The sequence below is a fragment of the Malus domestica genome, chromosome 04 (genome assembly GCF_042453785.1).
Source record: "Malus domestica chromosome 04, GDT2T_hap1".
Classification (NCBI taxonomy): domain Eukaryota; kingdom Viridiplantae; phylum Streptophyta; class Magnoliopsida; order Rosales; family Rosaceae; genus Malus; species Malus domestica.
In genome coordinates this window covers 20,662,665-20,688,414 of record NC_091664.1, presented here as the reverse complement: position 1 = coordinate 20,688,414, position 25,750 = coordinate 20,662,665, and the positions used below count along the sequence as shown (strand labels likewise).

Sequence of the window (25,750 nt, the reverse complement as noted above, 5' to 3'; positions counted from 1 at the left end):
ATCCATTGCAAATACATAAAAAAGAAACAGATCATTAGTTGCCTTCATATTTTGGGTCGGCCATCACAAAATGATACGCTATTACCAGTAGAAATATGAAGATGCCGAGAAAATTGGCAAAGAAGCCCAGGTCCTGATCATCCATCACCTGTCAAAAAGGAAAAACTAGAAAGTTTAGCAGAAGGATTCAGTGTTCCTCAGCATCATACTATGATGTGAAATACTTGTTAAATAGGTTATCCTACACACACTTGTTAGAAACACTAATGGCACATTTACTAATCCATAGTCAGATTGAGAGTAATTGAATCGAGGAGGAATTGAATTGAGTAGGAAAGGCATGTGGGGAGAATTGAATATGGGTGAAGGAAGGATGGGGAATAAATGTGAAAGGAATGTGTAGGGAATGACACACCAAATGAAAACTAAAACCCAAAAACTGTAAACAATTTTTAAGTTGTTTTCACTTTCAAGCATCTGTTTTCATAAATTCTCCCTTCATTTCTCCATCCTCGCTCCCATCACCTCCCTTCATCCCCACTCCTCGTTTCTCCCACATACTTTTCTTCTATCTAAAGCACATAAAATGAATAGTCAAAACCAAAAACGAAATAATTATCAATCGTGCCCTAGTTGACCCAACAAAAAGATCACATCTAAATGAAGTCCAAACTCAAAACCATTGTTGGAAAACTATCAACCATAAAACAAGCCAAATCCCAGAAACTAGTGAAAATCAACAAATAAAGCATACAGAGGAAATCGGGTTGTGTTTATAACTTGTAAATTAGTCAGAAACGCTTAGTGTTCTAAGAAAACAGAAAATCAAACCCAACAAAACCTTTCATGTGAATAACTCACATTACTACAAATATTTATTCCCAATTTTGTTCCTATGGCAACGTTTTCTAAATCATAAAACACCCATTACACTTAAATTCTCCACGCCATACAGCGATTAGAAAAATTTATGCTTCCCTTGAATTACCCCTCCTTCTTCACCATAGACTGCACTAGCAAAAAAAAAAGCTTAATTTTGTATCCGTATTCAGCTAAGCATCCAATTTCCAAACCCAACTGTATTAAAACTGGATTCTTTCAAATTCAAAAACCATAACCAAAAGGCGCAAAAAAAATTCCAAATGACTGCGCACAAAAATAGATCTACGAAACAAATAAACAAAACCGATCTGCACAGCAAAACAACACAAAAATTTCGAATTGCAATAACGAATTTGGAGATCTTAGGGATCGAAGCGGTCATAATTCAAAGAATTGAGAAAGAGATCGAGAATCTAACAGTTTTTGGAGTCGATTACTCGGTCAGTGACGAAGCCTTCCGAGAGTGTGAAGAGGTGCTGTTTGTGTTGTGCATTGAGGAAAAGGAACGCGCTGATATATTGCAGTTTGGGCAACGACGTCGTATCGTGCATAGCCGTTGAGAATTAAAAAGGGGAAAAAGAAGAAAATATAAAGTGTGGCTGCTGGGATTCGAGCCCAGGTCTCCACGGCCACAACGTGGAATTCTTACCACTAAACTACAGCCACTAGGTGATAACTTGTCCACAAGCAATATATTTGTAATAGATGGATAAGGAATTTTTTTCTTGCCAATCACATGATCGTTACACTTTATTTAGAATTGTACAAGTTATAATCGCTTTCGAGTTTCGACCTCTCTCTACCAATTCTCTAGATTTTGTATGATTTGAAAGCGTATTAAACAGAACAAGAAATGAAAGGTATGTATGAATTTTTCTTTGAATTCCTCAGTTCGATTCAAATAATATGGGGTTTGTCTATCCTATACTCCAATAATTAGGTATCCTTCTACATTGATTCAATGTCATTTTCATACATAAAAGTGTATGTAAACATATGCCCTTACTTATCGATGTTATCACACTTGACTCTTAGTCAATATCAGGTGCAGTAGTCACTAGTCATGTAGATTGACAAGAATAAACTTGAAACATGGCCATTTTTTTAATTAATCGACGATGATTATTGATTTAAATTTTGAACTTTCTCCGTTGCTAAAAAAAAAAAAAAAACACTTTGAACTTCTGCTACATTAGAAAGAGCTACCACTAAGGCATAATTCCTTGTGAAGTAAATGCCCATTATTTACAACAACAAGAGAGGACTACGTTGAAACCGTTCAAGTGGTATTTGTTCGATTTTTTTTTAAATTTAATAAAATAGTACAAATAATTTGTAGTTCAATTAAAGCATCTTCATGAGGAGATATATGATGCACTTTTGCATTTTTTCAATTTAATAAATAAGGCATGGAAGGTGGCAGTGGCGATTGCGCTAGCAAAGTGGGTGGGTGTTAGTTTCCGTTGTTGAGATTGGGAGATGTGGCGACGGCTGTTGGGTGGAAGGGAGAGGAAGGGAAGGAAGGTACACTTATCAACGCTTAGTGTTGGGTTGAATGCCCTTTTTTTTTTTTTTTTTTTTTATATAATTTTTTAATACTTTTTAAAAATATTTAACATTAAAATTAATTCTAGTTATTTAGTAGGAGCATTGTCCAAAATATCGATATTATCGGCGAAATATCGCCGATAATATAATCATTTCTAGATAGCGATATTTTCACACTTATCCCCTTAATTATCGTCAATATATCGATATTTTCGTCGATAATATCAAAAACGATATTTTCAGCGTTTCAATGCTTTATTTGGGCAATATATCGCGAGACGAAACCCAAAACTACTTAAAAATGCTCAAAAATATTAAACTAACAAGAACGGATACTACACCTGATCTTAGCCAAAAGGCCGAGAAAGGTATACCTTCGTCAGCTTTGGAATGTGGCTTTTATAGACCTGTTTGCTTGCTCACTTCTATTGCACGGCCGATGTGGGATGCAAACTAGCTTTTATAGACCTGTTTGCTTGCTCACTTCTAGTGCACGGCCGATGTGGGATGCAAACTACTAGAAGCAACATTCTTTTTTCCTCCTCTACCGCACACCAGCTTATGCAGAATCTTCTGTTCCTTCCCCTCCTCTGCCTCCAAAAACTTTACTTTCCTTGCTACATCTTTGTTTTCAGCTACCATCCTTTGCTGCACCATTTCTACATTAATATTGTTGTCTTCCATTATAAGCGTATGTATACTAGTTGTGAATCCCCCGATGGCTTCAACAACTTCCTCATCCGAGAGTCTATCCATAGCTTGTGACCACTCATTACATAACACAAAAACGGGCGGTGCTCCAATAACTATCAACGAAAAAATTGTTTAGGATGATACAAGTCCTTGCGCTAGATATAATTTCCAAATACGTAAAAAATTTGACATTTACTTTATACAAACTTGAAAAACATCATTAGCACCCAGATTAATGTTAGGTCTTCTCCAATGTGTCGATTTTCGGGTTGTTAATTGCTATATGCTATAATATGGAACTTGAACGTCTACAATGCACCCTAATGCATTAAAAGTTGGAAGTGCAAAATTCGGTACAATATTCTGTCATTTTTATTCACTTTCTATTTTCTAATACCCTAAGCAATTTGATCTTATCTTGCTTAGTTCATTTAGACATCTCACATTTGACTTGAAATATAGTATGGTACCCCAAATATAGTATTACTATTAGAGATGCTGAATGTGCATTTATCCTTGAAATTGTATTAATCATAAAATAGTGAAAATTCCTCTCTTAGATCTTAAGTGCCCCTCTTTTTTCTGTTTCTCACTCACTCATGTCTAAATCTTGTCGAGTTGCATATATTTAGTTGTACGAATGAACATTAAATTGTTAATACCATGTAATGTATAAAGTGTAAAATATTGTACTAATTCATTATATATAAATGATTATGGTGTGTTTAAACTTCTTTCATTAATTACTACATATTTTCTACACTCACAATGTTTGTCAGCTCGCTATATAATCAACTTAAATCAGTTAAATCCATCATGCAATGCATTTTCTTCCAATTTTTTATGATAAACTAATAGATAATTGACTAAATAAACATTCTGCAAAGTTTCAATAAAAATTTCCAAGTTTTTCTTACAATTTCCGTGGTTTCCATATTATTTTTATCGATATCGATAATATCCCGATATTTCCATCGATATTTCTGTGTTTTTGGACTACCGATATTTCCGATATCATCGATATTTAATACCTTGAGTAGGAGGGGACACATGACAATCTGTTGATAGGAAGACGAACATCCACTAAATTGAATGGTAGTAAGTAAAAATGCTCTCAAAAATATAATTTTAAATTTTCATATCTCTCATGAAATATACACACAATTGCATTGATAAAGATATAATAATATGTTGAAATAAATATAATTAATTATGTAAAGAAATTTTTTTACATGTTAAAATTGCATCGATTGTTTATTTTTATATAAAAAAAGAGAGTAAATTGTAGTAATGATCTCTCAAGTTTAATTAAATTGGAGCAATGATCAATCAACTAAAAATTCATTACCATTGGTCCCTCAATTCATCAAAATGTGTAACGATAGTCATTTTTGTCAGAATTTTGCCAAAATGAGTTATGTTGGAAGGACCATTGCTACAATTGAGTTAAAGTTGAAGGACCATTTCTCCAGTTGTATTAAAGTTGAGGGACTAATGGTAATAAATTATTAGTTAAGAGACCATAGCTGCACATTTTGATGAGTATAGAGACCAATGGTAGTAGATTTTTAGTTGAATGATTATTGCTTCAATTGAGTTAAAGTTAAGGGATCATTACTATAATTTACTCTTAAAAATAGGCTTAATCTCAGTTTACTACCTTGAAGTTTCTTGTTTTTCAACAGTGAAGTTTTTTTCGTCCCTGTCTGGTTTCTAAAGTTATAATTCTAGGACACTTTCATACATCCGTTAAGTTTTCCGTTAGAACTTCTGTTAACTGATGATGTGGCACCCACGTGAACAATAACTAGGTGCCACATGTTAATATGGGCTCACTTGAATATTATAAAATAAAAAATACAAAAAAAACCCATCCGTCTCGTACCTCATCCCCCCACCCTCTTCCTTCCTTCTCTCTTTTTGCAACTAGCACCCCTCAATCCCTTCTCTCTTCAGCAACCTGCACCACCCTCCATTCTCTCCTCTATAACCCGTACCCACCCTTCCCGCACACCCAACTCAACAAAATCCCATCCAAAGGAATTCCAATTCAACAAGAAACCCATACAATTTATGAAATTTATCAAAAACCCAGTTGACCCAAATCCCTAATTTGGATAAATTTCCAAATACTAACTGATTCTTAAGCATTCCTAGCCCCAGCCGCCACCCCACTGGACTTCGACAACGGCGCGTGGTGGCTCATTTGCTTTGGTTCTTCTTTCTCCTCGATTGGCTCGTGAATCGTAGCTACTCCAGATCAAATTTCAAATTTGTATTCCTTATATTTTGGGGATTAGGGTTTTTGCAAAGGGTGAAGGTGAAGAGGATGGAGGAGAGAGAAGGGATGGGAGGTGAAGAGAGTGGAGGTGGGTTGGGTATAGAGCATTGGGTGGGGGCAGAAGAAAGAAGGGATGGAGCGGAGGTGAGGTGTCATGCCCCGATCTCGACATACATCCAGGATCGACACGTGACGTCATCAAATAACCATATATCTAACATACACGTCTCTGGGATATATACCGAGCACATCCCATGCCTCGAATTGCGTAGAAAAGTTGTTTGTACACTTTATGGCTGCATCTAACCTCCCGTTAGACTGCCTACGTACCCTCAATAGAGATCAAGCCATTCGTAGTTCGTCATTTCATTATACTCAAACAACCATCACATAAATCGCTATGTCTCAACAATATATGACAATGCATACCATGCAATATGTCAAAGAACCAATGACGAAGCACAATATTCTTCTCAAGCCACATTGATCAACTAAAATATTAAAATAATAACCCAAAGTCATTCTGCAATCTCGTCAATTAATAAAAAAAAATGCATGATCTTAGCATTTATTTACGTTAATCAATCAATGCGATAACTTGTCATTTCACAAATTTAACTAAGGGAATCTATATAATTCCCTACTTGGATTATGAGTAATAAACATGGTAATTCTAATTTATATTCACAACGTCTATTAGGGGTAATTCTCATTCACTCGAATCTAGGGTTCTAGACTAACCTTATGGAAATGAGCAAGGGTAACGATTCCGGACCACTCAACATAACTAAAATACCAAGTTGTTGTTCGTAATCTACCCATATTTGTCATATGTACAATCATGCCTGCATCAAGGAGATGGGACACTGGGCAAATCAGACACTCAAATAAGCTGTGAAGCTCGAGTGAGTGACAATAATGCAAATATGTGATATTCAATTGAAACAGACCATCAATCACAATCTATAAACATCAAATATAGAATCATGCTTTATGGAGTCATAATCAAGTCGCTGAAAACTCCGTAGGAGTCACCCAGACATCCAACGGTTTTTCTAATTCAAACCACTATATTCTTAAAAACATTGTTCATATGTACATTAAAAACTAAGGCTAGAGGGACGCAGTTCGGCCAAAGCCTACATAAGTAACCAAACAGGAAGTGGCCCCCCATAACGGATTAACTAATCAGAGCCACCCCTGAGTAACCATGTAGATAGTGACCCTCAATTGCGGATTAACCAAGAAGTGTCACTCCCACGAATCTGTTAGGCAGTGATCACCCATTGCGGATTAACCAAGCATGATCACCCCTAAGTATGTATGGCCATAAGGATCATCCATCGCATATTAACCAAACAGGACCACTGGTGACCCCTCATTGCGGATTAACCAAGCAGGGTCAAGATAACCAAGTAGGTAGTGACCCTTCTTAGCAGATTAACCAAGCAGAGTCACACCTACATAACTGTTAGGCAGTGATCACCCATCACGGATTAACCAAGCATGATCACTCCTAAGTATACATGGCCATAAGGATTGCCCATTGTGGATTACCCAAGCATGATCACTCCTAAGTATACATGGCCATAAAGATTGCCCATCGCGGATTAACCAAGCGTGATCCATAAATAATATGGTCCCCCATCGCGGATTAACCAAGTAGGACCATTCATGTACCACTGCTACATGGTGCAGACTCAGTGTCACCTAACCTCGTGACATTAGCCCACACATTTCTCAACATTTCAAATATATATTTACAATACAATTGATAAACATTTCAATATGCACTTCAAATCACCTTTTCACAAATATTTCCAATCCATGAGTCAAATCATATTTAATAAAAATAGATTGATGACCAATTATAAAAGAATCACATTTTAACAGAAAACACATTTATAAAACCAAGTCATATTCACAAAGGATACTAATATAATATATTAAAGTCACTCACCGAGACAAGACTGCAACGCCTCACTGAGTCTCTAGTAATACTAATTTTAGTAATTCAAATGGTTCAATGCCTATTGACCAAAAGTCAACTCTCGGTCAACGGTGGGGTCCAAACCCTAGTACTTTAATCCAGAAGATCCGCACATCGTATTTTAGATCCGTAACTTCCTAAGGTCCACATTATGCTTATAAAACAACATACTAAATTCTTATCGAGATCCGACGGCCGGATTTCCGCCAATTTCTAGAATTAAGTGACATTCAACAATTAGTTTTACAAACTTAGAAATTCAATTCGGGAAGATTTGTACATCCGATTCCCGATCCGTCATTTCCTAATGTCTTCAATATTATGTGCCATAATGCATTAAAGTTTGGAGACGATCCAACAGTCGGATCGTCGATTCATATTTTGATCAAGTAATGTATCGTAATAAAACTAAGTTCAAACAATCAAATTACATCATACATATATCAAACATAAACTAAGGGCATCTAATAGTATTTACAAAGACATCGTCGGCCAAATAGCCACGCGCTGCCACGGGTGGCGGTCGGGCGTCCCGACTTATTGGAAAAATTCAACTATTTCCAAAAATTACCAAATTTTACAAGCAAGTAAGTCTCAATGAGGGGAACAAGTTTCATACATGTGGCCAAGTCTAATTTGGCTGGGAAACACCTTAAATTGCCCACGAACCGTAGGAAACCCTTGATTTGGGTGACTTCCATCTATCACCTCCAGTGCTCCGCCGCCTTCAAGGTTGTTTGGGCTTTGTTCCAAACCTCAAGGGAAGTCTATTGGTGGTGGTAGTTGGAAGAAATTGTTTTAGAAATGGGAGGATCGAATCAAGAACCGCTGCACCCACCAGTATGGTGTTTCCTAAATTCCATGATAAAAATCTAAGATTTTTGGGGTGTAATAGGAAGAGGGAATGATGGGGAATGTTTTCCCGGTGGTTAGGTGACTTGGTTTGCTGGAGAACACAAACAGGAGTTGGGTGGGGTCGAAAAAGGGGGACGGGTCGATGATCCCCTGCTTCCCCTTCCTCTCATTTCCCCTCATTTCTTTCTTTTATGGTTGGTCTCTTCTCCCATCCTTTCCCTTCTTTCTCTCCTATCTCTTCTTTCCTTTCTATCCCAGCTGTCCATCTCTTCTTTTGCTTTCATCCTAGCCACACACGTGGCACATCCTTTGCTCCAAATTTTCTGGAGCCTTTTAAATGAGGACAAAATTACAAAAATGTCCATAATTTCAAACATTAATAACTCTTTCGTTATAATTTCGTTTCACGAACGGTTTGCGCATACACGTTCGTGAGATCGAGCTCTACTTAGAAATATAAATTGTGATCTCGAAAGACCTACAGATTTTAAATAATTAATTTCCAAACTTCAAACTTCGTAACTAGTTTAATTAAAATCTAAATTCAAATAAATTAATATAAATTCTCGAAAATAACATAATTTTCAATAATAACAATACGTAGATTATAACAGTGAAATCCGGGAGCGGGATTTCACATGAGGTGAGGTAGGAGAGGTGGGTATGGGTTGCAGAGAAGATGAGGGAGCGTGGTGTGGGTTGCAGAGGAGAGAAAAGAGGGAGGGTGGGTCGGTAGGGGTTGCAGAGGAGAGAAAGGAGGGTGTGGGTTGCAGAAGAAAGAAGGGAGAGAGGGGGTTGGGAGAGGTAGAAGACGGGTGGGTATATATATATATATATATATATATATATATTTTTTTTTTTTGTGTTTTTGTATTTTTAATTTTTTAATATTCAAGTAGGCTCATATTGACATGTGGCGCTCAGTTATTGTATACGTGCGAGCCACATCATCAGTTAACAGAAGTTTTAATGAAAAATTTAACAGATGTATGAAAGTGTCACAGAATTATAACTTAAGGTATTAGACTGGGACAAAAAAAATTTTATGGATCAAGTATTGAAAACCAAGAAATTTTAAGGTAATAAATTGGATTAACCCAAAAATATATAACACTCGCGCCCTATTTTCGTCTTTCCCGATTGATCCATTACCCGAGCTTCACTCTCATGAGCCATGGCTTCCACTCCTGCCGCGAACCCAACCGTCCACGGCGGCGACAACGCTGATGGCTCCTACTTTCAGAAAACAGTAACTCCTTTATCTACTTCTCCACAACTTAATTTCTGTCATTTCGTGTCTGTACACACACACACACACACAAACACACACACACACACACACACACACACACACACATAACTATTGAAAAATATTTTTACCCTATTTCGCTTTTGAATTTCTAAAGGTATGTCTGCACGATTGGTGGTTGATTATAGCCGAAAATGACGTCGGAGGGAAGGGGCTAGCCGTCGCCGGCGTGACTTCTATTGAGTGAGATACATTTCGCTGTTCTAGGGTTTTATTATTTTGATTTTTATAATTTGATTATTTTGAGCTCTTAGTTTTTATAATTCTGTTGTTGAAGGACTTAATTGTTAATTGTGCTGTTGAATTTCAGGAACGAAGCCAGGAGAGTGTTTTCGTCTGCACCAATAAGTAAAAGATTCGATATTTTCACTCTGGAGACGGTGGATGGCATCTGTGTAGCCATCAAAGGGTTCATAAACGAGCAGAAGACTATCGAAAATGGGTTTCCGTCTGAGGTAGTACTCGATAGTTGTTAATATTGCTCTTCTTTACTGATTTTGGTTGACATTGCGAATATTGTTTTTTTCAGTACAAATTTAGTTTTGAATTTTGGGTTTGAATGGATGTGTTGAAAAATACGTGCATTTGAGAGTGTTGGGGACTCACAAATGCTGTAGGTACTGAGTATTGGGAACCGTCATTAATTCGGATCCAGATTGGGATATTGATGCTTTGAACAATCAATTAGTGGTAACTTAGTATATTAGCTATGAATATCGGCATTAAGTATAATTATGGAGAATGCGAAATTACCCTTTGTCTTGGTTTTACAAGCACAAGTGAATGATGAGCACTCAATGTGTCTGTATCAAATTCTAGTAAATTTACTTTGGCCAATTCAGCCGTAGCTTTGCTTGTTCGTCTAGGAGCCCTGCTAACCAGTAGAAGGGTCGACCTGTAATTTTTTGTTGTTGCATAACATATTCTCAGAAGTTACATGTGTGGGATTCCATCTTATATCATTAAAATTTGGGACATTCCCAATTGATGTTTGTGGCTGATCCTAAATAGGTTTTCAGCCATTTTGTTTTTGGCTTTCCTCCTCACTGGGAACAATGTGTTGTAAAGTTCTTTGGAGGAGATTCTAGCATTGCTGGAGCTGGTCCTGAAAGTACTTCTCATTCAGGCAAGTTAGCTGCTCCTCCGGGAAGTAACACTTAAAATATCCAAATGTGTACCATTCATTCCAAAATTTTCTTTGCATTTAAATATTTTCTCTCTTTCTCAGGAGTGGATGCAGGCACAGAAAGTTCTGCTCCAACTGCTGTGCATTTTGATCTGGAAGAACCTCCACATGAGCAGCTCTCTTCTGAAGATAGGCATGATGTTGAAGTCGCAAAGCAATCTTCTAAGCGGTTTATAAATGTAGCTGTTGATGACACAAAAGTTGATGACATGCCCAAGCATGCTGCTGAGGAGGAAACAGGAAGAGCGAATTTTGGATCAGGTGATTTTCAGAGTATTGGTAGACCAACGAATCTGGAAAGCAATCAGAAGAAACCCGTATCCAGATGCTTTATGAAGAATAAGATTACAAAATCTAGTGTGGCGTCAGAGGCCATCGAGAACCTTGATGGAGCATCAGTTGCAACCACTCAGTCTGGAGAGAAAGTGGACATATCAGAGGAAGATCCAAGACTTTCTTTGGGTGAACTGTTCAGAAGTTTGTCAAATCTTTTAAGGAGTAAAGGGAAAGAGAAGCAAATGCTGGAAAGTGGATTGAACTGTGAGAGAAATACAGTGGGTTCTGTTCCAGTTCCAGCAGTCTCTAAAACTGCGAGCAACACTTTAGAAAATGACAATTATAAAGGGAAGGGGAGAAGTATGTCCCATCCTTCTGCTTCTGAGTTTCAAGAACCAAGTACAGTGGATTCTGTTCCAGCAATTGCTAAAACTGTGAGCTGTTCACAAAATGGTAATTGTGAAGTAGGAGGGAGAAGTATGTCTTGTCCTTCAGATCCTGAACTTGAAGAACCAACTACATTGGATTCTGTTCCGGCAGTCTCTAAAACTTTGAGCAACACTTCACAAAATGATAATTGTGAAGTAGGAGGGGGAAGTATGTCCCGTCCTTCAGATCCTGAGCTTCAAGAACCAACTATAGTGGATTTTATTCCCACAGTCCCTAAAACTCTGGGCGACACTTCAAAAAATGATTATTGTGAAGTAGGAGGGAGAAGTATGTCCCAGCCTTCTGATTCAGAGCTTCAAGAACCAAACAGCGGGAACGTGGTAAAAAGACTAGATTTTGACTGTCTAGAAGATTTGGAACCCACCGGCATTGGAAAACAGGGACTAACAGCTCAAGGTAGGGTGCATGCTGGGAACAATTTGATAAGCTTTTTCACCCTCTGGCCTTCTCTTGAACTAATCAAACTGACAAATTCATATTGCAGTTGGAGAAGGGGCAGTTGACGCCATAACAGAAAACACATCCAGGAAGAAAACTAGGAGAAGAACTACCAATATTGTAGTTGGAGAAGGACGAATTGATGCCAAAACAGAAAACACACCCAGAAAAATGAGTAAGAGAAAAACTACCAATATTGTAGTTGGAGAAGGACGAATTGACACCAAAACAGAAAACACATCCAGGAAAAAGAGTAAGAGAAAAACTGCCAATATTGCAGTTGGAGAAGGAAAAACTGATGCCAAGAAGGAAAACACACCCAGGAAGAAAGCTAAGAGGAAAACAACCATTGATGCCGCGGTAAGCTGGCTGTAGTAAAAGTAAGTTAATTGTCACGTATCTCCAATGGTCTTGTTATTATCACATTTATGCTGACTTTTTAACGTCTGCTTAGGAAACTCCCACTCCAGTGGAGAACAAGAAAGTGTCTATCATTTCTCCAGAATCTTTGAATTTGAAACGGTCCAGAACAGGTGAATTTGTGCGACTCTCTCTCTCTTCTCTCTCTCTCTCTCTCTCTCTCTTTCTCTCTCTCTCTCTCTCTCTCTCTCTCTCTCTCTCTCTCTCTCTCTCTCTCTCTCCCCTTCACACACATTCAAGCACACAACGGTTCTACTTTTCTTTTGCTATATTTATCCTTAGTCTGTCAGTTAATATCATTGCCAAATGAAATACACAAGCCCAGTTATAGTTTCCATGGCTAGATATATGAGGGAACTTTGGATGCACATTTCTGTTCAAATGAATGGTTCATAGCATTTGAAACATGTCTGTGTGGTATTTTCAGTTTTGTATTTTGTTAAAACAACAGAATTTTAATTTGTACTGTTCTATTGATCTATTTATTATTATCTTTTGTCAATATCACTTTGTTTAATTGATTTTGTTTGTGACAGTGTATCAGCAAACAATGAAAGTTATAAAAATGTGATTTCTCTATGTTGCAGGGAGACTACTTCTACCCACCATGGAATTCTGGCGGAATCAAGCAGCAGTCTATGACTTGGTTTTTCCCTACCTTTCCTTTCTTGCTTTATTCATTTTCCTTTTATGTTAGCTTTCACCTGCAACAACCATGTATGCTGCACGCTCACTGGTGGATAGGTGGAAAATATGTAGTAGGGTTTGATTTATCAAAATTACAAAGCATACCAACTTATCCAAAAAGAAAAATAACTCTTTTGAGCCGTACTCGTACAACACTATGTAGGGGGGTTTGCTACACAATTTCTTTTTATAATTTATGTCTACTTCCATAATTTTATGGCCTGACTAATTATTAGCTTGAAGGTACATTGACACTCTCTTGGGTTTTATTTTTAGGATCGTAACATTACTGGAATTCAGGATGACCGACCTGTAGTAACACCATCAAGAGGTTTGTCCCTTATAAACTGTATTTAGCTGGCAACTCTTTTCCCTCCTAAACATAGTAGCGTTTAAAGTCGACTGCTTCTGGTATTCTCTAGCTGGCTATATATGAATAGAATAAACTGCAACTGGGGGGTTGATACTGATTTTAACTTGGTGCTTTCCGGGTTTCTTTCATTGACTACTGACTCTATAGATTCCTTACCGTTTTGTGGATTTAATCTGCTTCTTGGTTTGGTTTACTGTAATACATGCCGATTATTGCATGCGTCGCATGTTTTCAGGCAGCAAATCTGGGTCTCAGAAAAGCAGAATACGATGATAGAGGTTGGTTTTCTAGCAAAATTTTAGACTCATTTCCTACCTTGTTGTAAGAATTGTTGGTATCCAAAGTGAGCTGAATACAATCTCAAAAAAATTCAAATTACGTTGACAAGAATCACCAGTTTAACATTTGACTTTGTCATTGTAGAATCTGAACACAGGTTACCGGTTGGAACAAGAATCTCAAGGAGTTTGGGGCGTACTAAAAGCAAAGAGGCACGTGTCGGTTATTTTTACAGGGATTCTAACACGGATGGGAGAGATTAGAGGCTGTAAACTCATGTCAAGCTGACCGCTACTCGATGATAACCATTTTGGAAAACTGCACGAGTATGTACAGGAGACAACCTGAACTGAGGATCTATCGTTTCTACTCTACGCGTTGGATTTAAGTTAATCGTTGTATTGTCATGATTATTTAGAGTGCTTTTGTAACCCATGTAGACTAATCATTGCAATTCAACGATAATGACTTATTTCCTTCAGTCGTCTAATTTTTTCCCTGCAAATTTGGAACTCTGCGGCAAATCCACGGATTTGCCGCAGAGTTAGATTACGTGCAAATTTTATTGAACAATGAGGGAAATGAGTCATTTGTCCTTGAGGTCTCGTTTGGTATTCAGACATCAATTGGAAGGATTTTCAATCTTGCAGTTGAACTTGAACCATTTTCAAGCATCAACTAAATCCGAGTCACCCCGATTTGTCGGACGTAGATAACGCTTATATCCAACGGTTCACAGTCATTATTATCGAAAACACACAAAACTCGCCACGTCATTGATCCTCGTGAACCCACAATCTGCAAACCCACGGCACGGATCGCAATCCTTAACCGTCGATTGCCCCCAATCCAACAGTCCTCATATTCCCCCCAAATCTCATGTAAAGAAACACAACCCACGTATCAAAGCTCCCAAACCTCTCTATATAAAGCCCTCCACCTGACCTCTCCGTCACGGTAACTCGCTCTCTCAATTTGAATACCAGATCCAAAATCAAACCCTAATTTCATTTCCGCGGCAATGACTGGACGCGGCAAGGGAGGCAAGGGGTTGGGCAAAGGAGGAGCCAAGAGGCACAGAAAGGTGCTGAGGGACAACATCCAGGGTATCACCAAGCCCGCCATCCGCCGTCTGGCTCGCCGTGGCGGCGTCAAGCGTATCAGCGGCCTCATCTACGAGGAGACCCGCGGAGTGCTCAAGATCTTCTTGGAGAATGTGATCCGGGATGCTGTGACTTACACCGAGCATGCCCGGAGGAAGACTGTGACGGCGATGGACGTCGTCTATGCGCTCAAGAGGCAGGGTAGGACTCTGTACGGGTTCGGGGGTTAGGTTGTTGTGGTATCGGACTGGGGATTTCTGTAAATTGGTCGGTAGATTTAGTTAACGAATTTCAGAAATTTAATGTTTGTAGTTTGGATATTAATGGAACGTGAATCTGTTTTCATTCGAACTTTTGAATGAAATTTCTGTTAATTTTATCTATTTTGTTTCTATTGAAATTGTATTTCGATGCTTTTGTGTTGGGTGGTTATGTTGACAAGTTGTTACAACGTTGGATTAATAAAGTTGATTCGTACTTGATCAAATAATAGGTTGAGTCCGGTTAGGTAGTTATGTTGACAAATTGTCCAATCGAATTGGGTATTTAGAAAGAAAGGTAGTTATGTTTTGGGTAAATTACATAAAATTACTTTAAATATTGTTATAGTTTTATATTTTGTCTTAAAAAAGTTTAGGTAAAGTATAAAAAATTACTTTATTTATTGATGTCATAATATTTTTATACCTTATTTTTTAAAATTGACAATGTTATATTTTAGCTTACAAATTTATGTAAATGTCAAGTATTCATTAGTTTTTTTTGTTAATTTTTCTGTTAAATACTTAAAAATAATAAAATATATTTTTAATAATAAAATATTCAAAAATTAAAAAAAAAATATTAAATCTCTCTCACTGTCTCTTCTCTCTCTTCCCCCTTTCTCGTCTCTCTTCTCTACAACCCCAAACCCCTTCCTACTCGATACCTTCCCACCCGTCCTTCACCACCCTTTCCCCCTTTCTCGGCTCCCTCTTCTCTGTATCCTAGAAGACCCAGACCCCGGAGGAACAAAACCCACATTCCCATTGCAACAATTGTTGCCGCAATTTGAAAACCCTAAAACGAAGAACCCAATATTGCTCGACTACTCCGCCTCTCTTACTCCGCCACCCTTGATCTGGAGATCGCAATGACGTCGTTCCACGACATCATCTTCCTTGACTACTTCGCCTCCCTCACTTTGCCATCCTCGATCTGCACCTGGACGCCCAAACCGACGACGTCGACCTGTACTCGGATTGGGAACCGGTCTGATTTGCGACGAAGTCTGAGTCTATAGGGTAGTAGGGGGGACACAGGTCAATGGGCAAGAGTTTGGCGGATGAAAAAACCCAAGTGGCTTTAGGCGGTTCTGGGCACGGAGAGATAGAGAAGTGGGGAGGAAGGAGACTACGGTGGAGAGGAGAATGAGAGGCAAGATAGAGAGGGGAGAGAGGGTGGTGGATGATGGGTGGGAAGGGGTCGGGGGGGGGGGAGGAGTCGAGTGGGAAGGGGTTTTAGGTCTTCTGGGATGCAGAGAAGAGAGAGAGGCAAGAAAGGGGGGGGGGGGAGGAGAGAGAGATTATATATATATTTTAATTTTTGAATATTTAATTATTTTTTGATCCAGTTGGATTAGTGAGTGGGACACGTGTCGGGTCACGTCAGCATTTAACAGAGAAATTAACAGAAAAAATGACGGATGTCTAACATTGGCACAAATTCGTAAGATGAGGTATGACATTGTTAATTTTAAAAGATGAGGTATGAAGGTGTCGTGACACCAATAGTTGAGGTAGTTTTTTGTACTTTACTAAAAAAGTTTCAATGTTATACCTTATCTTTAAATTTGTTGCAATGTTGTATTTTTCGTCAGTTGTCTGTCAATTTAATGCTAACGTGTCATGAGACATGACCCATTTTCTATTAAAATATTAACTAAATTTAAAAAAAAAGGAAAAAAAAGAAAAAAACCCAAACCTAGAACCCATCCTCACACCCCCTAGCAGCAGAAACCCATCCTTCCCATCTTCCCCATCCGTCCCCCCTTCCAAACCCAGAACTGCAACCCCATTTTCTCCCTCTGAAGCCTCCTAACGAGAATCCAACCTAAAATCTTTGATATCTTACATACTAATGAAGAATAATACTACTGAAGAATAATACTAAGTAAAAATATAAGGGTAAATTACATAAAACTACCTCAACTATTGGGTCATTAACATTTTCATACCTCGTCTTTAAAAAGTTTCAAAGTCATACCTTATATTCGAATTTGTTGCAATATCATACATTCCATCAGTTGTCTGTCAATTCCTTTGTTAAATGCTGACGTGTCATGAGGTGAGGCCCACTTTCTATTAAAAAATTAATAAAATATTAACTAAGTATTAAAAAATTAAAAAACAAAACCCAAACCCATATCCTATCCCTCCCTCCATGCCCCCTCCCAGCGAATCCCCCCTTCCCATTTTCCTCATCCGTCCCCCCCTTCCAAACCCATAACCCCACTTCCCCCGCCCTTTGTCCCTCCCAAGCCTCCCAACCACCTCATCTCCTCCACTCTCTTCACCTCCCCTCCCATTCAAAACTTAAAAAAAAAAAAAAAAAAAAAAGAAACAAATTTGAACCTAGATTGTCCAGATTGTCGCACCCTATCCAACCCTTCCTTCCTGTCGAAGTTGAACCACCTCAACTGGTTTTTTTTTTTTTTTAAGTTTTGAATGGGAGGGGAGGTGAAGAGAGTGGAGGAGATGAGGTGGTTGGGAGGCTCGGGAGGGAGAAATTGGGGGGGGGGGGTTGCGGGGGAAGTGGGGTTATGGGTTTGGAAGGGGGGACAGATGAGGAAGATGGGAAGGTGGGATTCGCTGGGAGGGGGCGTGGAGGGAGGGATGGGATATGGGTTTGGGTTTTGTTTTTTAATTTTTTAATATTTAGTTAATATTTTATTAATTTTTAATAGAAAGTGGGCCTCGCCTCATGACACGTTAGCATTTAACAAAGGAATTGACTGACAACTGATGGAAGGTATGATATTGCAACTAGGCCTGGCAAACGAGTCGTGTCAGTCGTGTTCGTGTCGTTTTCGTGTAACACCTGTTATCTTAACGAGTCGTGTCGTGTCACACCCGTTATCTTAACGGGTCCTTAACAGGTCGTGTCACTTTACCCAACGGGTAAAGTGACCCGACCCGTTATGACCCGTTATGACCCGTTAAGAAAAATATATTTTTTTTCTTAAATTTGCACATACCGCACATTGCCACATAAATATTACTTCAAAACATTAAAACACATTTGTCGTTTAAGTACTACATCTACACTCGAAAATAAGAGCATAATAAAAAAATAATACATACACTACTAATCTATTACAAATTTTAAATGTGCAAGGATATGCAAAATGAAACAGTTTTTGTTTTCAAGGTTGTGAAATCTTTCTCAAAAGTTTAAACCTCAATTTACAAAATCCTCGATTTACATCGATCATCATGAAATTGCATTAGAACTTTGGCTTGATCTATTGCCTTCAAGAGTTATGTTGATGATGTTTTCAGTAAGGTTTTCCACGTCATAACTATCTTCTGCATAAACTAAGCATAGAAAAAACCAAACATTAAAAATCATTCAAATTATGAGAAGTTTACCAAAATAATTATGAAAAAAAATAAAACAATAGTACTATACCATACTTTTATTAAGTATAAACATAAGATTTTGTGGTATCCACTAGTGTAAATATTTGAAATTGAAGATCGAATTCAATCATTGTATTCATATAAGGTCAAGGAGTATAGTTGTAAAAAATCATCAAAATCGGAGTTAAATTAACCGTTAAATCGTGATTTTTTGTTTACAACCGTCGAAAAGTTTTGTCTTGTTACGTGCTCTCTGAATGTTTGTTTTTTGCAATTTTTGGTGTATGCGATCTCGAAATATATACAAACATGTTTGACGGTTGGATCATTGAAACTAGTTTTGTAGAATGAGTATCCCATCAAAACAATAGATTTACTAATACTTAAGAGTTTATTCACACTTTTATTAAGTATAACATAAGATTTTGTGGTTTCCACTAGTGTAAATATTTTAAATTGAAGATCGAATTCAATCATTGTATTCATATAGGGTCAAGGAGTGTAGTTGTAAAAAATCATCAAAATCGGAGTTAAAATCACCGTTAAATCGTGATTTTTCGTTTATAACCGTCGAAAAGTTTTGTCCTGTTACTTGATCTCCGAATGTTTGTTTTTTGCAATTTTTGGCGTATGCAATCTCGAAGTATATATAAACATGTTTGACGGTTGGATCATCGAAACTAGTTTCGTAGAATGAGTATCCCATCAAAACAATAGATTCACTAATACTTAATAGTTTATTTATACTTTTATTAAGTATAATATAAGATTTTGTGGTATCCACTAGTGTAAATATTTGAAATTGAAGATCGAATTCAATCATTGTATTCATATAAGGTCAAGGAGTATAGTTGTAAAAAATCATCAAAATCGGAGTTAAATTAACCGTTAAATCGTGATTTTTTGTTTACAACCGTCGAAAAGTTTTGTCTCGTTACGTGCTCTCTGAATGTTTGTTTTTTGCAATTTTTGGTGTATGCGATCTCGAAATATATACAAACATGTTTGACGGTTGGATCATTGAAACTAGTTTTGTAGAATGAGTATCCCATCAAAACAATAGATTTACTAATACTTAAGAGTTTATTCACACTTTTATTAAGTATAACATAAGATTTTGTGGTTTCCACTAGTGTAAATATTTTAAATTGAAGATCGAATTCAATCATTGTATTCATATAGGGTCAAGGAGTGTAGTTGTAAAAAATCATCAAAATCGGAGTTAAAATCACCGTTAAATCGTGATTTTTCGTTTATAACCGTCGAAAAGTTTTGTCCTGTTACTTGATCTCCGAATGTTTGTTTTTTGCAATTTTTGGCGTATGCAATCTCGAAGTATATATAAACATGTTTGACGGTTGGATCATCGAAACTAGTTTCGTAGAATGAGTATCCCATCAAAACAATAGATTCACTAATACTTAATAGTTTATTTATACTTTTATTAAGTATAATATAAGATTTTGTGGTATCCATTAGTGTAAATATTTTAAATTGAAGATCGAATTCAATCATTGTATTCATATAGGGTCAAGGAGTGTGGTTGTAAAAAAACATCAAAATCGGAGTTAAAATGACCGTTAAATAGTGATTTTTCGTTTATAACCGTCGAAAAGTTTTGTCCCGTTACTTGATCTCTGAATGTTTGTTTTTTTTAATTTTTGACGTATGCGATCTCGAAGTATATACAAACATGTTTGACGGTTGGATCTTTGAAACTAATTTCGTAGAATGAGTATCCCATCAAAACAATAGATTCACTAATACTTAATAGTTTATTCATACTTTTATTAAGTATAAACATAAGATTTTGTGGTATCCACTAGTGTAAATATTTGAAATTGAAGATCGAATTCAATCATTGTATTCATATAAGGTCAAGGAGTGTAGTTGTAAAAAATCATCAAAATCGGAGTTAAATTAACCGTTAAATCGTGATTTTTCGTTTATAACCGTCGAAAAGTTTTGTCCCGTTACGTGCTCTCTGAATGTTTGTTTTTTGCAATTTTTGGCGTATGCGATCTTGAAGTATATACAAACATGTTTGACGGTTGGATCATTGAAACTAGTTTCGTAGAATGAGTATCCAATCAAAACAATAGATTTACTAATACTTAAGAGTTTATTCATACTTTTATTAAGTATAACATAAGATTTTGTGGTTTCCACTAGTGTAAATATTTTAAATTGAAGATCGAATTCAATCATTGTATTCATATAGGGTCAAGGAGTGTAGTTGTAAAAAATCATCAAAATCGGAGTTAAAATGACCGTTAAATCGTGATTTTTCGTTTATAACCGTCGAAAAGTTTTGTCCCGTTACTTGATCTCTGAATGTTTGTTTTTTGCAATTTTTGGCGTATGCAATCTCGAAGTATATATAAACATGTTTGACGGTTGGATCATTGAAACTAGTTTCGTAGAATGAGTATCCCATCAAAACAATAGATTCACTAATACTTAATAGTTTATTTATACTTTTATTAAGTATAATATAAGATTTTGTGGTATCCACTAGTATAAATATTTTAAATTGAAGATCGAATTCAATCATTGTATTCATATAGGGTCAAGGAGTGCGGTTGTAAAAAAACATCAAAATCTGAGTTAAAATGACCGTTAAATAGTGATTTTTCGTTTATAACCGTCGAAAAGTTTTGTCCCGTTATTTGATCTCTGAATGTTTGTTTTTTTTAATTTTTGACGTATGCGATCTCGAAGTATATACAAACATGTTTGACGGTTGGATCTTTGAAACTAGTTTCGTAGAATGAGTATCCCATCAAAACAATAGATTCACTAATACTTAAGAGTTTATTCATACTTTTATTAAGTATAACATAAGATTTTGTGGTATCCACTAGTGTAAATATTTTAAATTGAAGATCGAATTCGATCATTGTATTCATATAGGGTCAAGGAGTGTAGTTGTAAAAAATCATCAAATTCGGAGTTAAAATGACCGTTAAATCGTGATTTGTCGTTTATTACCGTCGAAACGTTTTGTCCCGTTAATTGATTTCTGAATGTTTATTTTTTGTAATTTTTGACGTATGCGATCTCGAAGTATATACAAACATATTTGACGGTTGGATCTTTGAAACTAGTTTCGTAGAATGAGTATCCCATCAAAACAATAGATTCACTAATACTTAAGAGTTTATTCATACTTTTATTAAGTATACCATAAGATTTTGTGGTATCCACTAGTGTAAATATTTTAAATTGAAGATCGAATTCAATCATTGTATTCATATAGGGTCAAGGAGTGTAGTTGTAAAAAATCATCAAAATCGGAGTTAAAATCACCGTTAAATCGTGATTTTTCGTTTATAACCGTCGAAAAGTTTTGTCCCGTTAATTGATCTCTGAATGTTTGTTTTTTTTAATTTTTGACGTATGCGATCTCGAAGTATATACAAACATGTTTGACGGTTGGATCTTTGAAACTAGTTTCGTAGAATGAGTATCCCATCAAAACAATAGATTCACTAATACTTAAGAGTTTATTCATACTTTTATTAAGTATAACATAAGATTTTGTGGTATCCACTAGTGTAAATATTTTAAATTGAAGATCGAATTCGATCATTGTATTCATATAGGGTCAAGGAGTGTAGTTGTAAAAAATCATCAAAATCGGAGTTAAAATGACCGTTAAATCGTGATTTGTCGTTTATTACCGTCGAAAAGTTTTGTCACGTTAATTGATCTCTGAATGTTTGTTTTTTGTAATTTTTGACGTATGCGATCTCGAAGTATATACAAACATGTTTGACGGTTGGATCTTTGAAACTAGTTTCGTAGAATGAGTATCCCATCAAAACAATAGATTCACTAATACTTAAGAGTTTATTCATACTTTTATTAAGTATACCATAAGATTTTGTGGTATCCACTAGTGTAAATATTTTAAATTGAAGATCGAATTCAATCATTGTATTCATATAGGGTCAAGGAGTGTAGTTGTAAAAAATCATCAAAATCGGAGTTAAAATGACCGTTAAATCGTGATTTTTCGTTTATAACTGTCGAAAAGTTTTGTCCCGTTAATTGATCTCTGAATGTTTGTTTTTTGTAATTTTTGACGTATGCGATCTCGAAGTATATACAAACATTTTTGACGGTTGGATCTTTGAAACTAGTTTCGTAGAATGAGTATCCCATCAAAACAATAGATACACTAATACTTAATAGTTTATTCATACTTTTATTAAGTATAATAAAAGATTTTGTGGTATCCACTAGTGTAAATATTTTAAATTGAAGATCGAATTCAATCATTGTATTCATATAGGGTCAAGGAGTGTAGTTGTAAAAAATCATCAAAATCGGAGTTAAATTAACCGTTAAATCGTGATTTTTCGTTTATAACCGTCGAAAAGTTTTGTCCTGTTACTTGCTCTCTGAATGTTTTTTTTTTGCAATTTTTGGCGTATGCGATCTCGAAATATATACAAACATGTTTGACGGTTGGATCATTGAAACTAGTTTTGTAGAATGAGTATCCCATTAAAACAATAGATTCACTAATACTTAAGAGTTTATTCATACTTTTATTAAGTATAACATAAGATTTTGTGGTATCCACTAGTGTAAATATTTTAAATTGAAGATCGAATTCAATCATTGTATTCATATAGGGTCAAGGAGTATAGTTGTAAAAAATCATCAAAATCGGAGTTAAAATGACCGTTAAATCGTGATTTTTCGTTATAAACCGTCGAAATGTTTTGTCCCGTTACTTAATCTCTGAATGTTTGTTTTTTGTAATTTTTGGCGTATGCGATCTCGAACTATATATAAACATGTTTGACGGTTGGATCATTGAAACTAGTTTCGTAGAATGAGTATCCCATCAAAACAATAGATACACTAATACTTAATAGTTTATTCATACTTTTATTAAGTATAATAAAAGATTTTGTGGTATCCACTAGTGTAAATATTTTAAATTGAAGATCGAATTCAATCATTGTATTCATATAAGGTCAAGGAGTGTAGCTGCAAAAAATCATCAAAATCAGAGTTAAAATGACCGTTAAATCGTGATTTTTCTTTTTATAACCGTCGAAAAGTTTTCTCCAGTTAATTGATCTCTAAATGTTTGTTTTTTGTAATTTTTGACGTATGCGATCTCGAAGTATATACAAACATGTTTGACGGTTGGATCTTTGAAACTAGTTTCGTAGAATGAGTATCCCATCAAAACAATAGATTCATTAATACTTAATAGTTTATTCATACTTTTATTAAGTATAACATAAGATTTTGTGGTATCCACTAGTGTAAATATTTTAAATTGAAGATCGAATTCATTACTTGTATTCATATAGGGTGAAGGAGTGTAGTTGTAAAAAATCATCAAAATTGGAGTTAAAATAACCGTTAAATCGTGATTTTTCGTTTATAACCGTCGAAAACTTTTGTCCCATTACTTGATCTCTGAATGTTTGTTTTTTGCAATTTTTGGCGTATGCGATCTCGAAGTATATACAATCATGTTTGACGGTTGGATCATTGAAACTAGTTTTGTAGAATGAGTATCCCATCAAAACAATAGATTCACTAATACTTAAGAATTTATTCATACTTTTATTAAGTATAACATAAGATTTTGTGATATCCACTAGTGTAAATATTTTATATTGAAGATCGAATTCGATCATTGTATTCATATAGGGTCAAGGAGTGTGGTTGTAAAAAATCATCAAAATCGGAGTTAAAATGATCGTTAAATAGTGATTTTTCGTTTATAACCGTCGAAAAGTTTTGTCCTGTTACTCGCTCTCTGAATGTTTGTTTTTTGCAATTTTTGGCGTATGCGATCTCGAAGTATATACAAACATGTTTGACGGTTGGATCGTTGAAATTAGTTTCGTATAATTCGTATCCCATGAAGTTCAATGGTGTGTGTGTGTGTATATATATATTTATTTATTAAGTAGATTTAAATCTATTTATTTTGTATTTATTTTGTATGTATAATTATTATAGTTTTTAGGGGTATAAAATTTAATATATATATATATATATATAAAATTATTATAGTTAATATTTTGGGTATAATTATTATAGTATATATAATTATTATAATTATTATAGTTAATTATATATATATATATATAATTATTATAGTTTTTAGGGGTATAAAATTGTTAAATTAATATATATATATATAATTATTATAGTATTTTTTTAGGGTTATAAATTATTAAATTAATATTCTGCTTATCGTGTATCGTGTTACCCACGTGTATACCCAAACAAACCCGTTATCTTAACAGGTGCTTATCGGGTTACCCGATAACGACCCGTTTCGTTATGGTGTCGACCCGAACACCTGTTAATTTCGTGTCATGTCGTGTCCGGTTATCGGGTCGTGTCAGGAATTGCCAGGCCTAATTGCAACAAATTCTAATATAAGGTATGACATTGAAACTTTTTAAAGACGAGGTATGAAATTGTTAATGACCCAATAGTTGAGGTAGTTTTATGTAATTTACCCTTATATTTTTACTTAGTATTATTCTTCAGTAGTATTCTTCTTCATTAGTATGTAAGATGTCAAAGATTTTAGGTTGGATTCTCGTTAAAGATGAATTTAAAGTTAAGTTGAATTATATTATTGTTAGTTTTGTTGTAAGGTTTAGCTCATTTCCTTTTCGTAGGGTAGATAATATTGATTGTTAAAAAAAATAAATATTAAGGACGGATTGAAATCCAATTGGTGGCAAGTCAATCCAATTAGTGGTCTACTTGCCTAGCTTGGGTCACTGGACCGAGATAGTGGGCTCGTTGAATCATTGAAATGGGCTGAAGAATTATTGAATTATTAAATTTTTGGGCTAGCAAACGATAAAACTCTGTTAAATGGGCTCATATGCCACAACAAATAGGTGAGTTTGATTGTGTTGTTCTTTTTGAAATGTCGGGTCGGGTCATAGGGGCCTAAAACGGACACTAGAGCTCAAATGCGCCTTGGATTGATTTATACGTGAGTTCAAAATTACTTGTGAGCTCATTTGACACATGGTATCAATTGTAATCACAGCCCACGGCTGTATTTATCAAAGCAGTAAATACAAAAAGAAAAGCACTTCTAATAAGGCTAGAAAATACAACTTTGATGGGATTTAACAATTAGTTGAAGGAGATTCTGTGACGAAGAATGAAAAATTGAATTCTGGTAACCCAACACAATTTTTCTTGTGACAAGCAAGCAATCATTTTGTTGTACACCGAACTTGCTTACAAATGAGTTTGAATCAAATCAATTGTAAGCAAGTTGTGGAGCAAAAAATAATCACAAGGTGACACATCAATTTTTGGACAAAAGAGGACAAAAATATCCTTGAGG

At 35.7% G+C, this 25,750-nt stretch overlaps 2 protein-coding genes, 1 non-coding gene and 1 pseudogene across 4 annotated transcripts; 2 read left to right on the top strand and 2 right to left on the bottom strand.

The window, feature by feature from the left end:
• Positions 1-1,476: 1,476 nt before the first annotated feature.
• TRNAH-GUG (transfer RNA histidin (anticodon GUG)) lies at positions 1,477-1,548 on the bottom strand. Its single transcript has one exon. It is a non-coding gene; the product is annotated as a tRNA-His (tRNA).
• Positions 1,549-2,636: 1,088 nt separating this feature from the next.
• Positions 2,637-2,802, bottom strand: LOC114824661 (U2 spliceosomal RNA; annotated as a pseudogene).
• Positions 2,803-9,345: 6,543 nt separating this feature from the next.
• LOC103408377 (kinetochore-associated protein KNL-2 homolog) lies at positions 9,346-14,148 on the top strand. 2 transcript variants are annotated; one of them, XR_003772676.2, is made up of 11 exons: positions 9,346-9,498; positions 9,656-9,741; positions 9,869-10,013; positions 10,570-10,684; positions 10,787-11,866; positions 11,955-12,288; positions 12,363-12,441; positions 12,916-12,974; positions 13,292-13,346; positions 13,624-13,666; positions 13,812-14,148. XR_003772676.2 is itself a non-coding variant. In XM_008347228.4 (11 exons), the coding sequence occupies exons 1-10, from the start codon at positions 9,424-9,426 to the stop codon at positions 13,659-13,661; spliced, it is 2,046 nt and encodes a 681-aa protein (XP_008345450.2). In that variant the 5' UTR covers positions 9,346-9,423; the 3' UTR covers positions 13,662-13,666; positions 13,812-14,148. The 2 variants fall into 2 exon arrangements, 1 of the variants encoding a protein (XP_008345450.2); XM_008347228.4 differs by having other exon boundaries at positions 11,955-12,268.
• LOC103433395 (histone H4) lies at positions 14,072-15,144 on the top strand. Its single transcript, XM_008371647.4, has one exon. It carries the CDS (start codon positions 14,689-14,691, stop codon positions 14,998-15,000), a length of 312 nt encoding a protein of 103 aa, XP_008369869.1. The 5' UTR covers positions 14,072-14,688; the 3' UTR covers positions 15,001-15,144.
• The last annotated feature ends 10,606 nt before the right edge of the window (positions 15,145-25,750 follow it).

Excerpts from the sequence above, each read along its gene's own strand:
- LOC103433395 (XM_008371647.4), top strand. The coding sequence starts at position 14,689 with ATGACTGGACGCGGCAAGGGAGGCAAGGGGTTGGGCAAAGGAGGAGCC.
- LOC103408377 (XM_008347228.4), top strand. The coding sequence starts at position 9,424 with ATGGCTTCCACTCCTGCCGCGAACCCAACCGTCCACGGCGGCGACAAC. Across the intron at positions 9,742-9,868 it reads GCCGGCGTGACTTCTATTGA|GAACGAAGCCAGGAGAGTGT; the intron begins GTGAGATACATT and ends GTTGAATTTCAG. Across the intron at positions 10,685-10,786 it reads TGAAAGTACTTCTCATTCAG|GAGTGGATGCAGGCACAGAA; the intron begins GCAAGTTAGCTG and ends TCTCTTTCTCAG.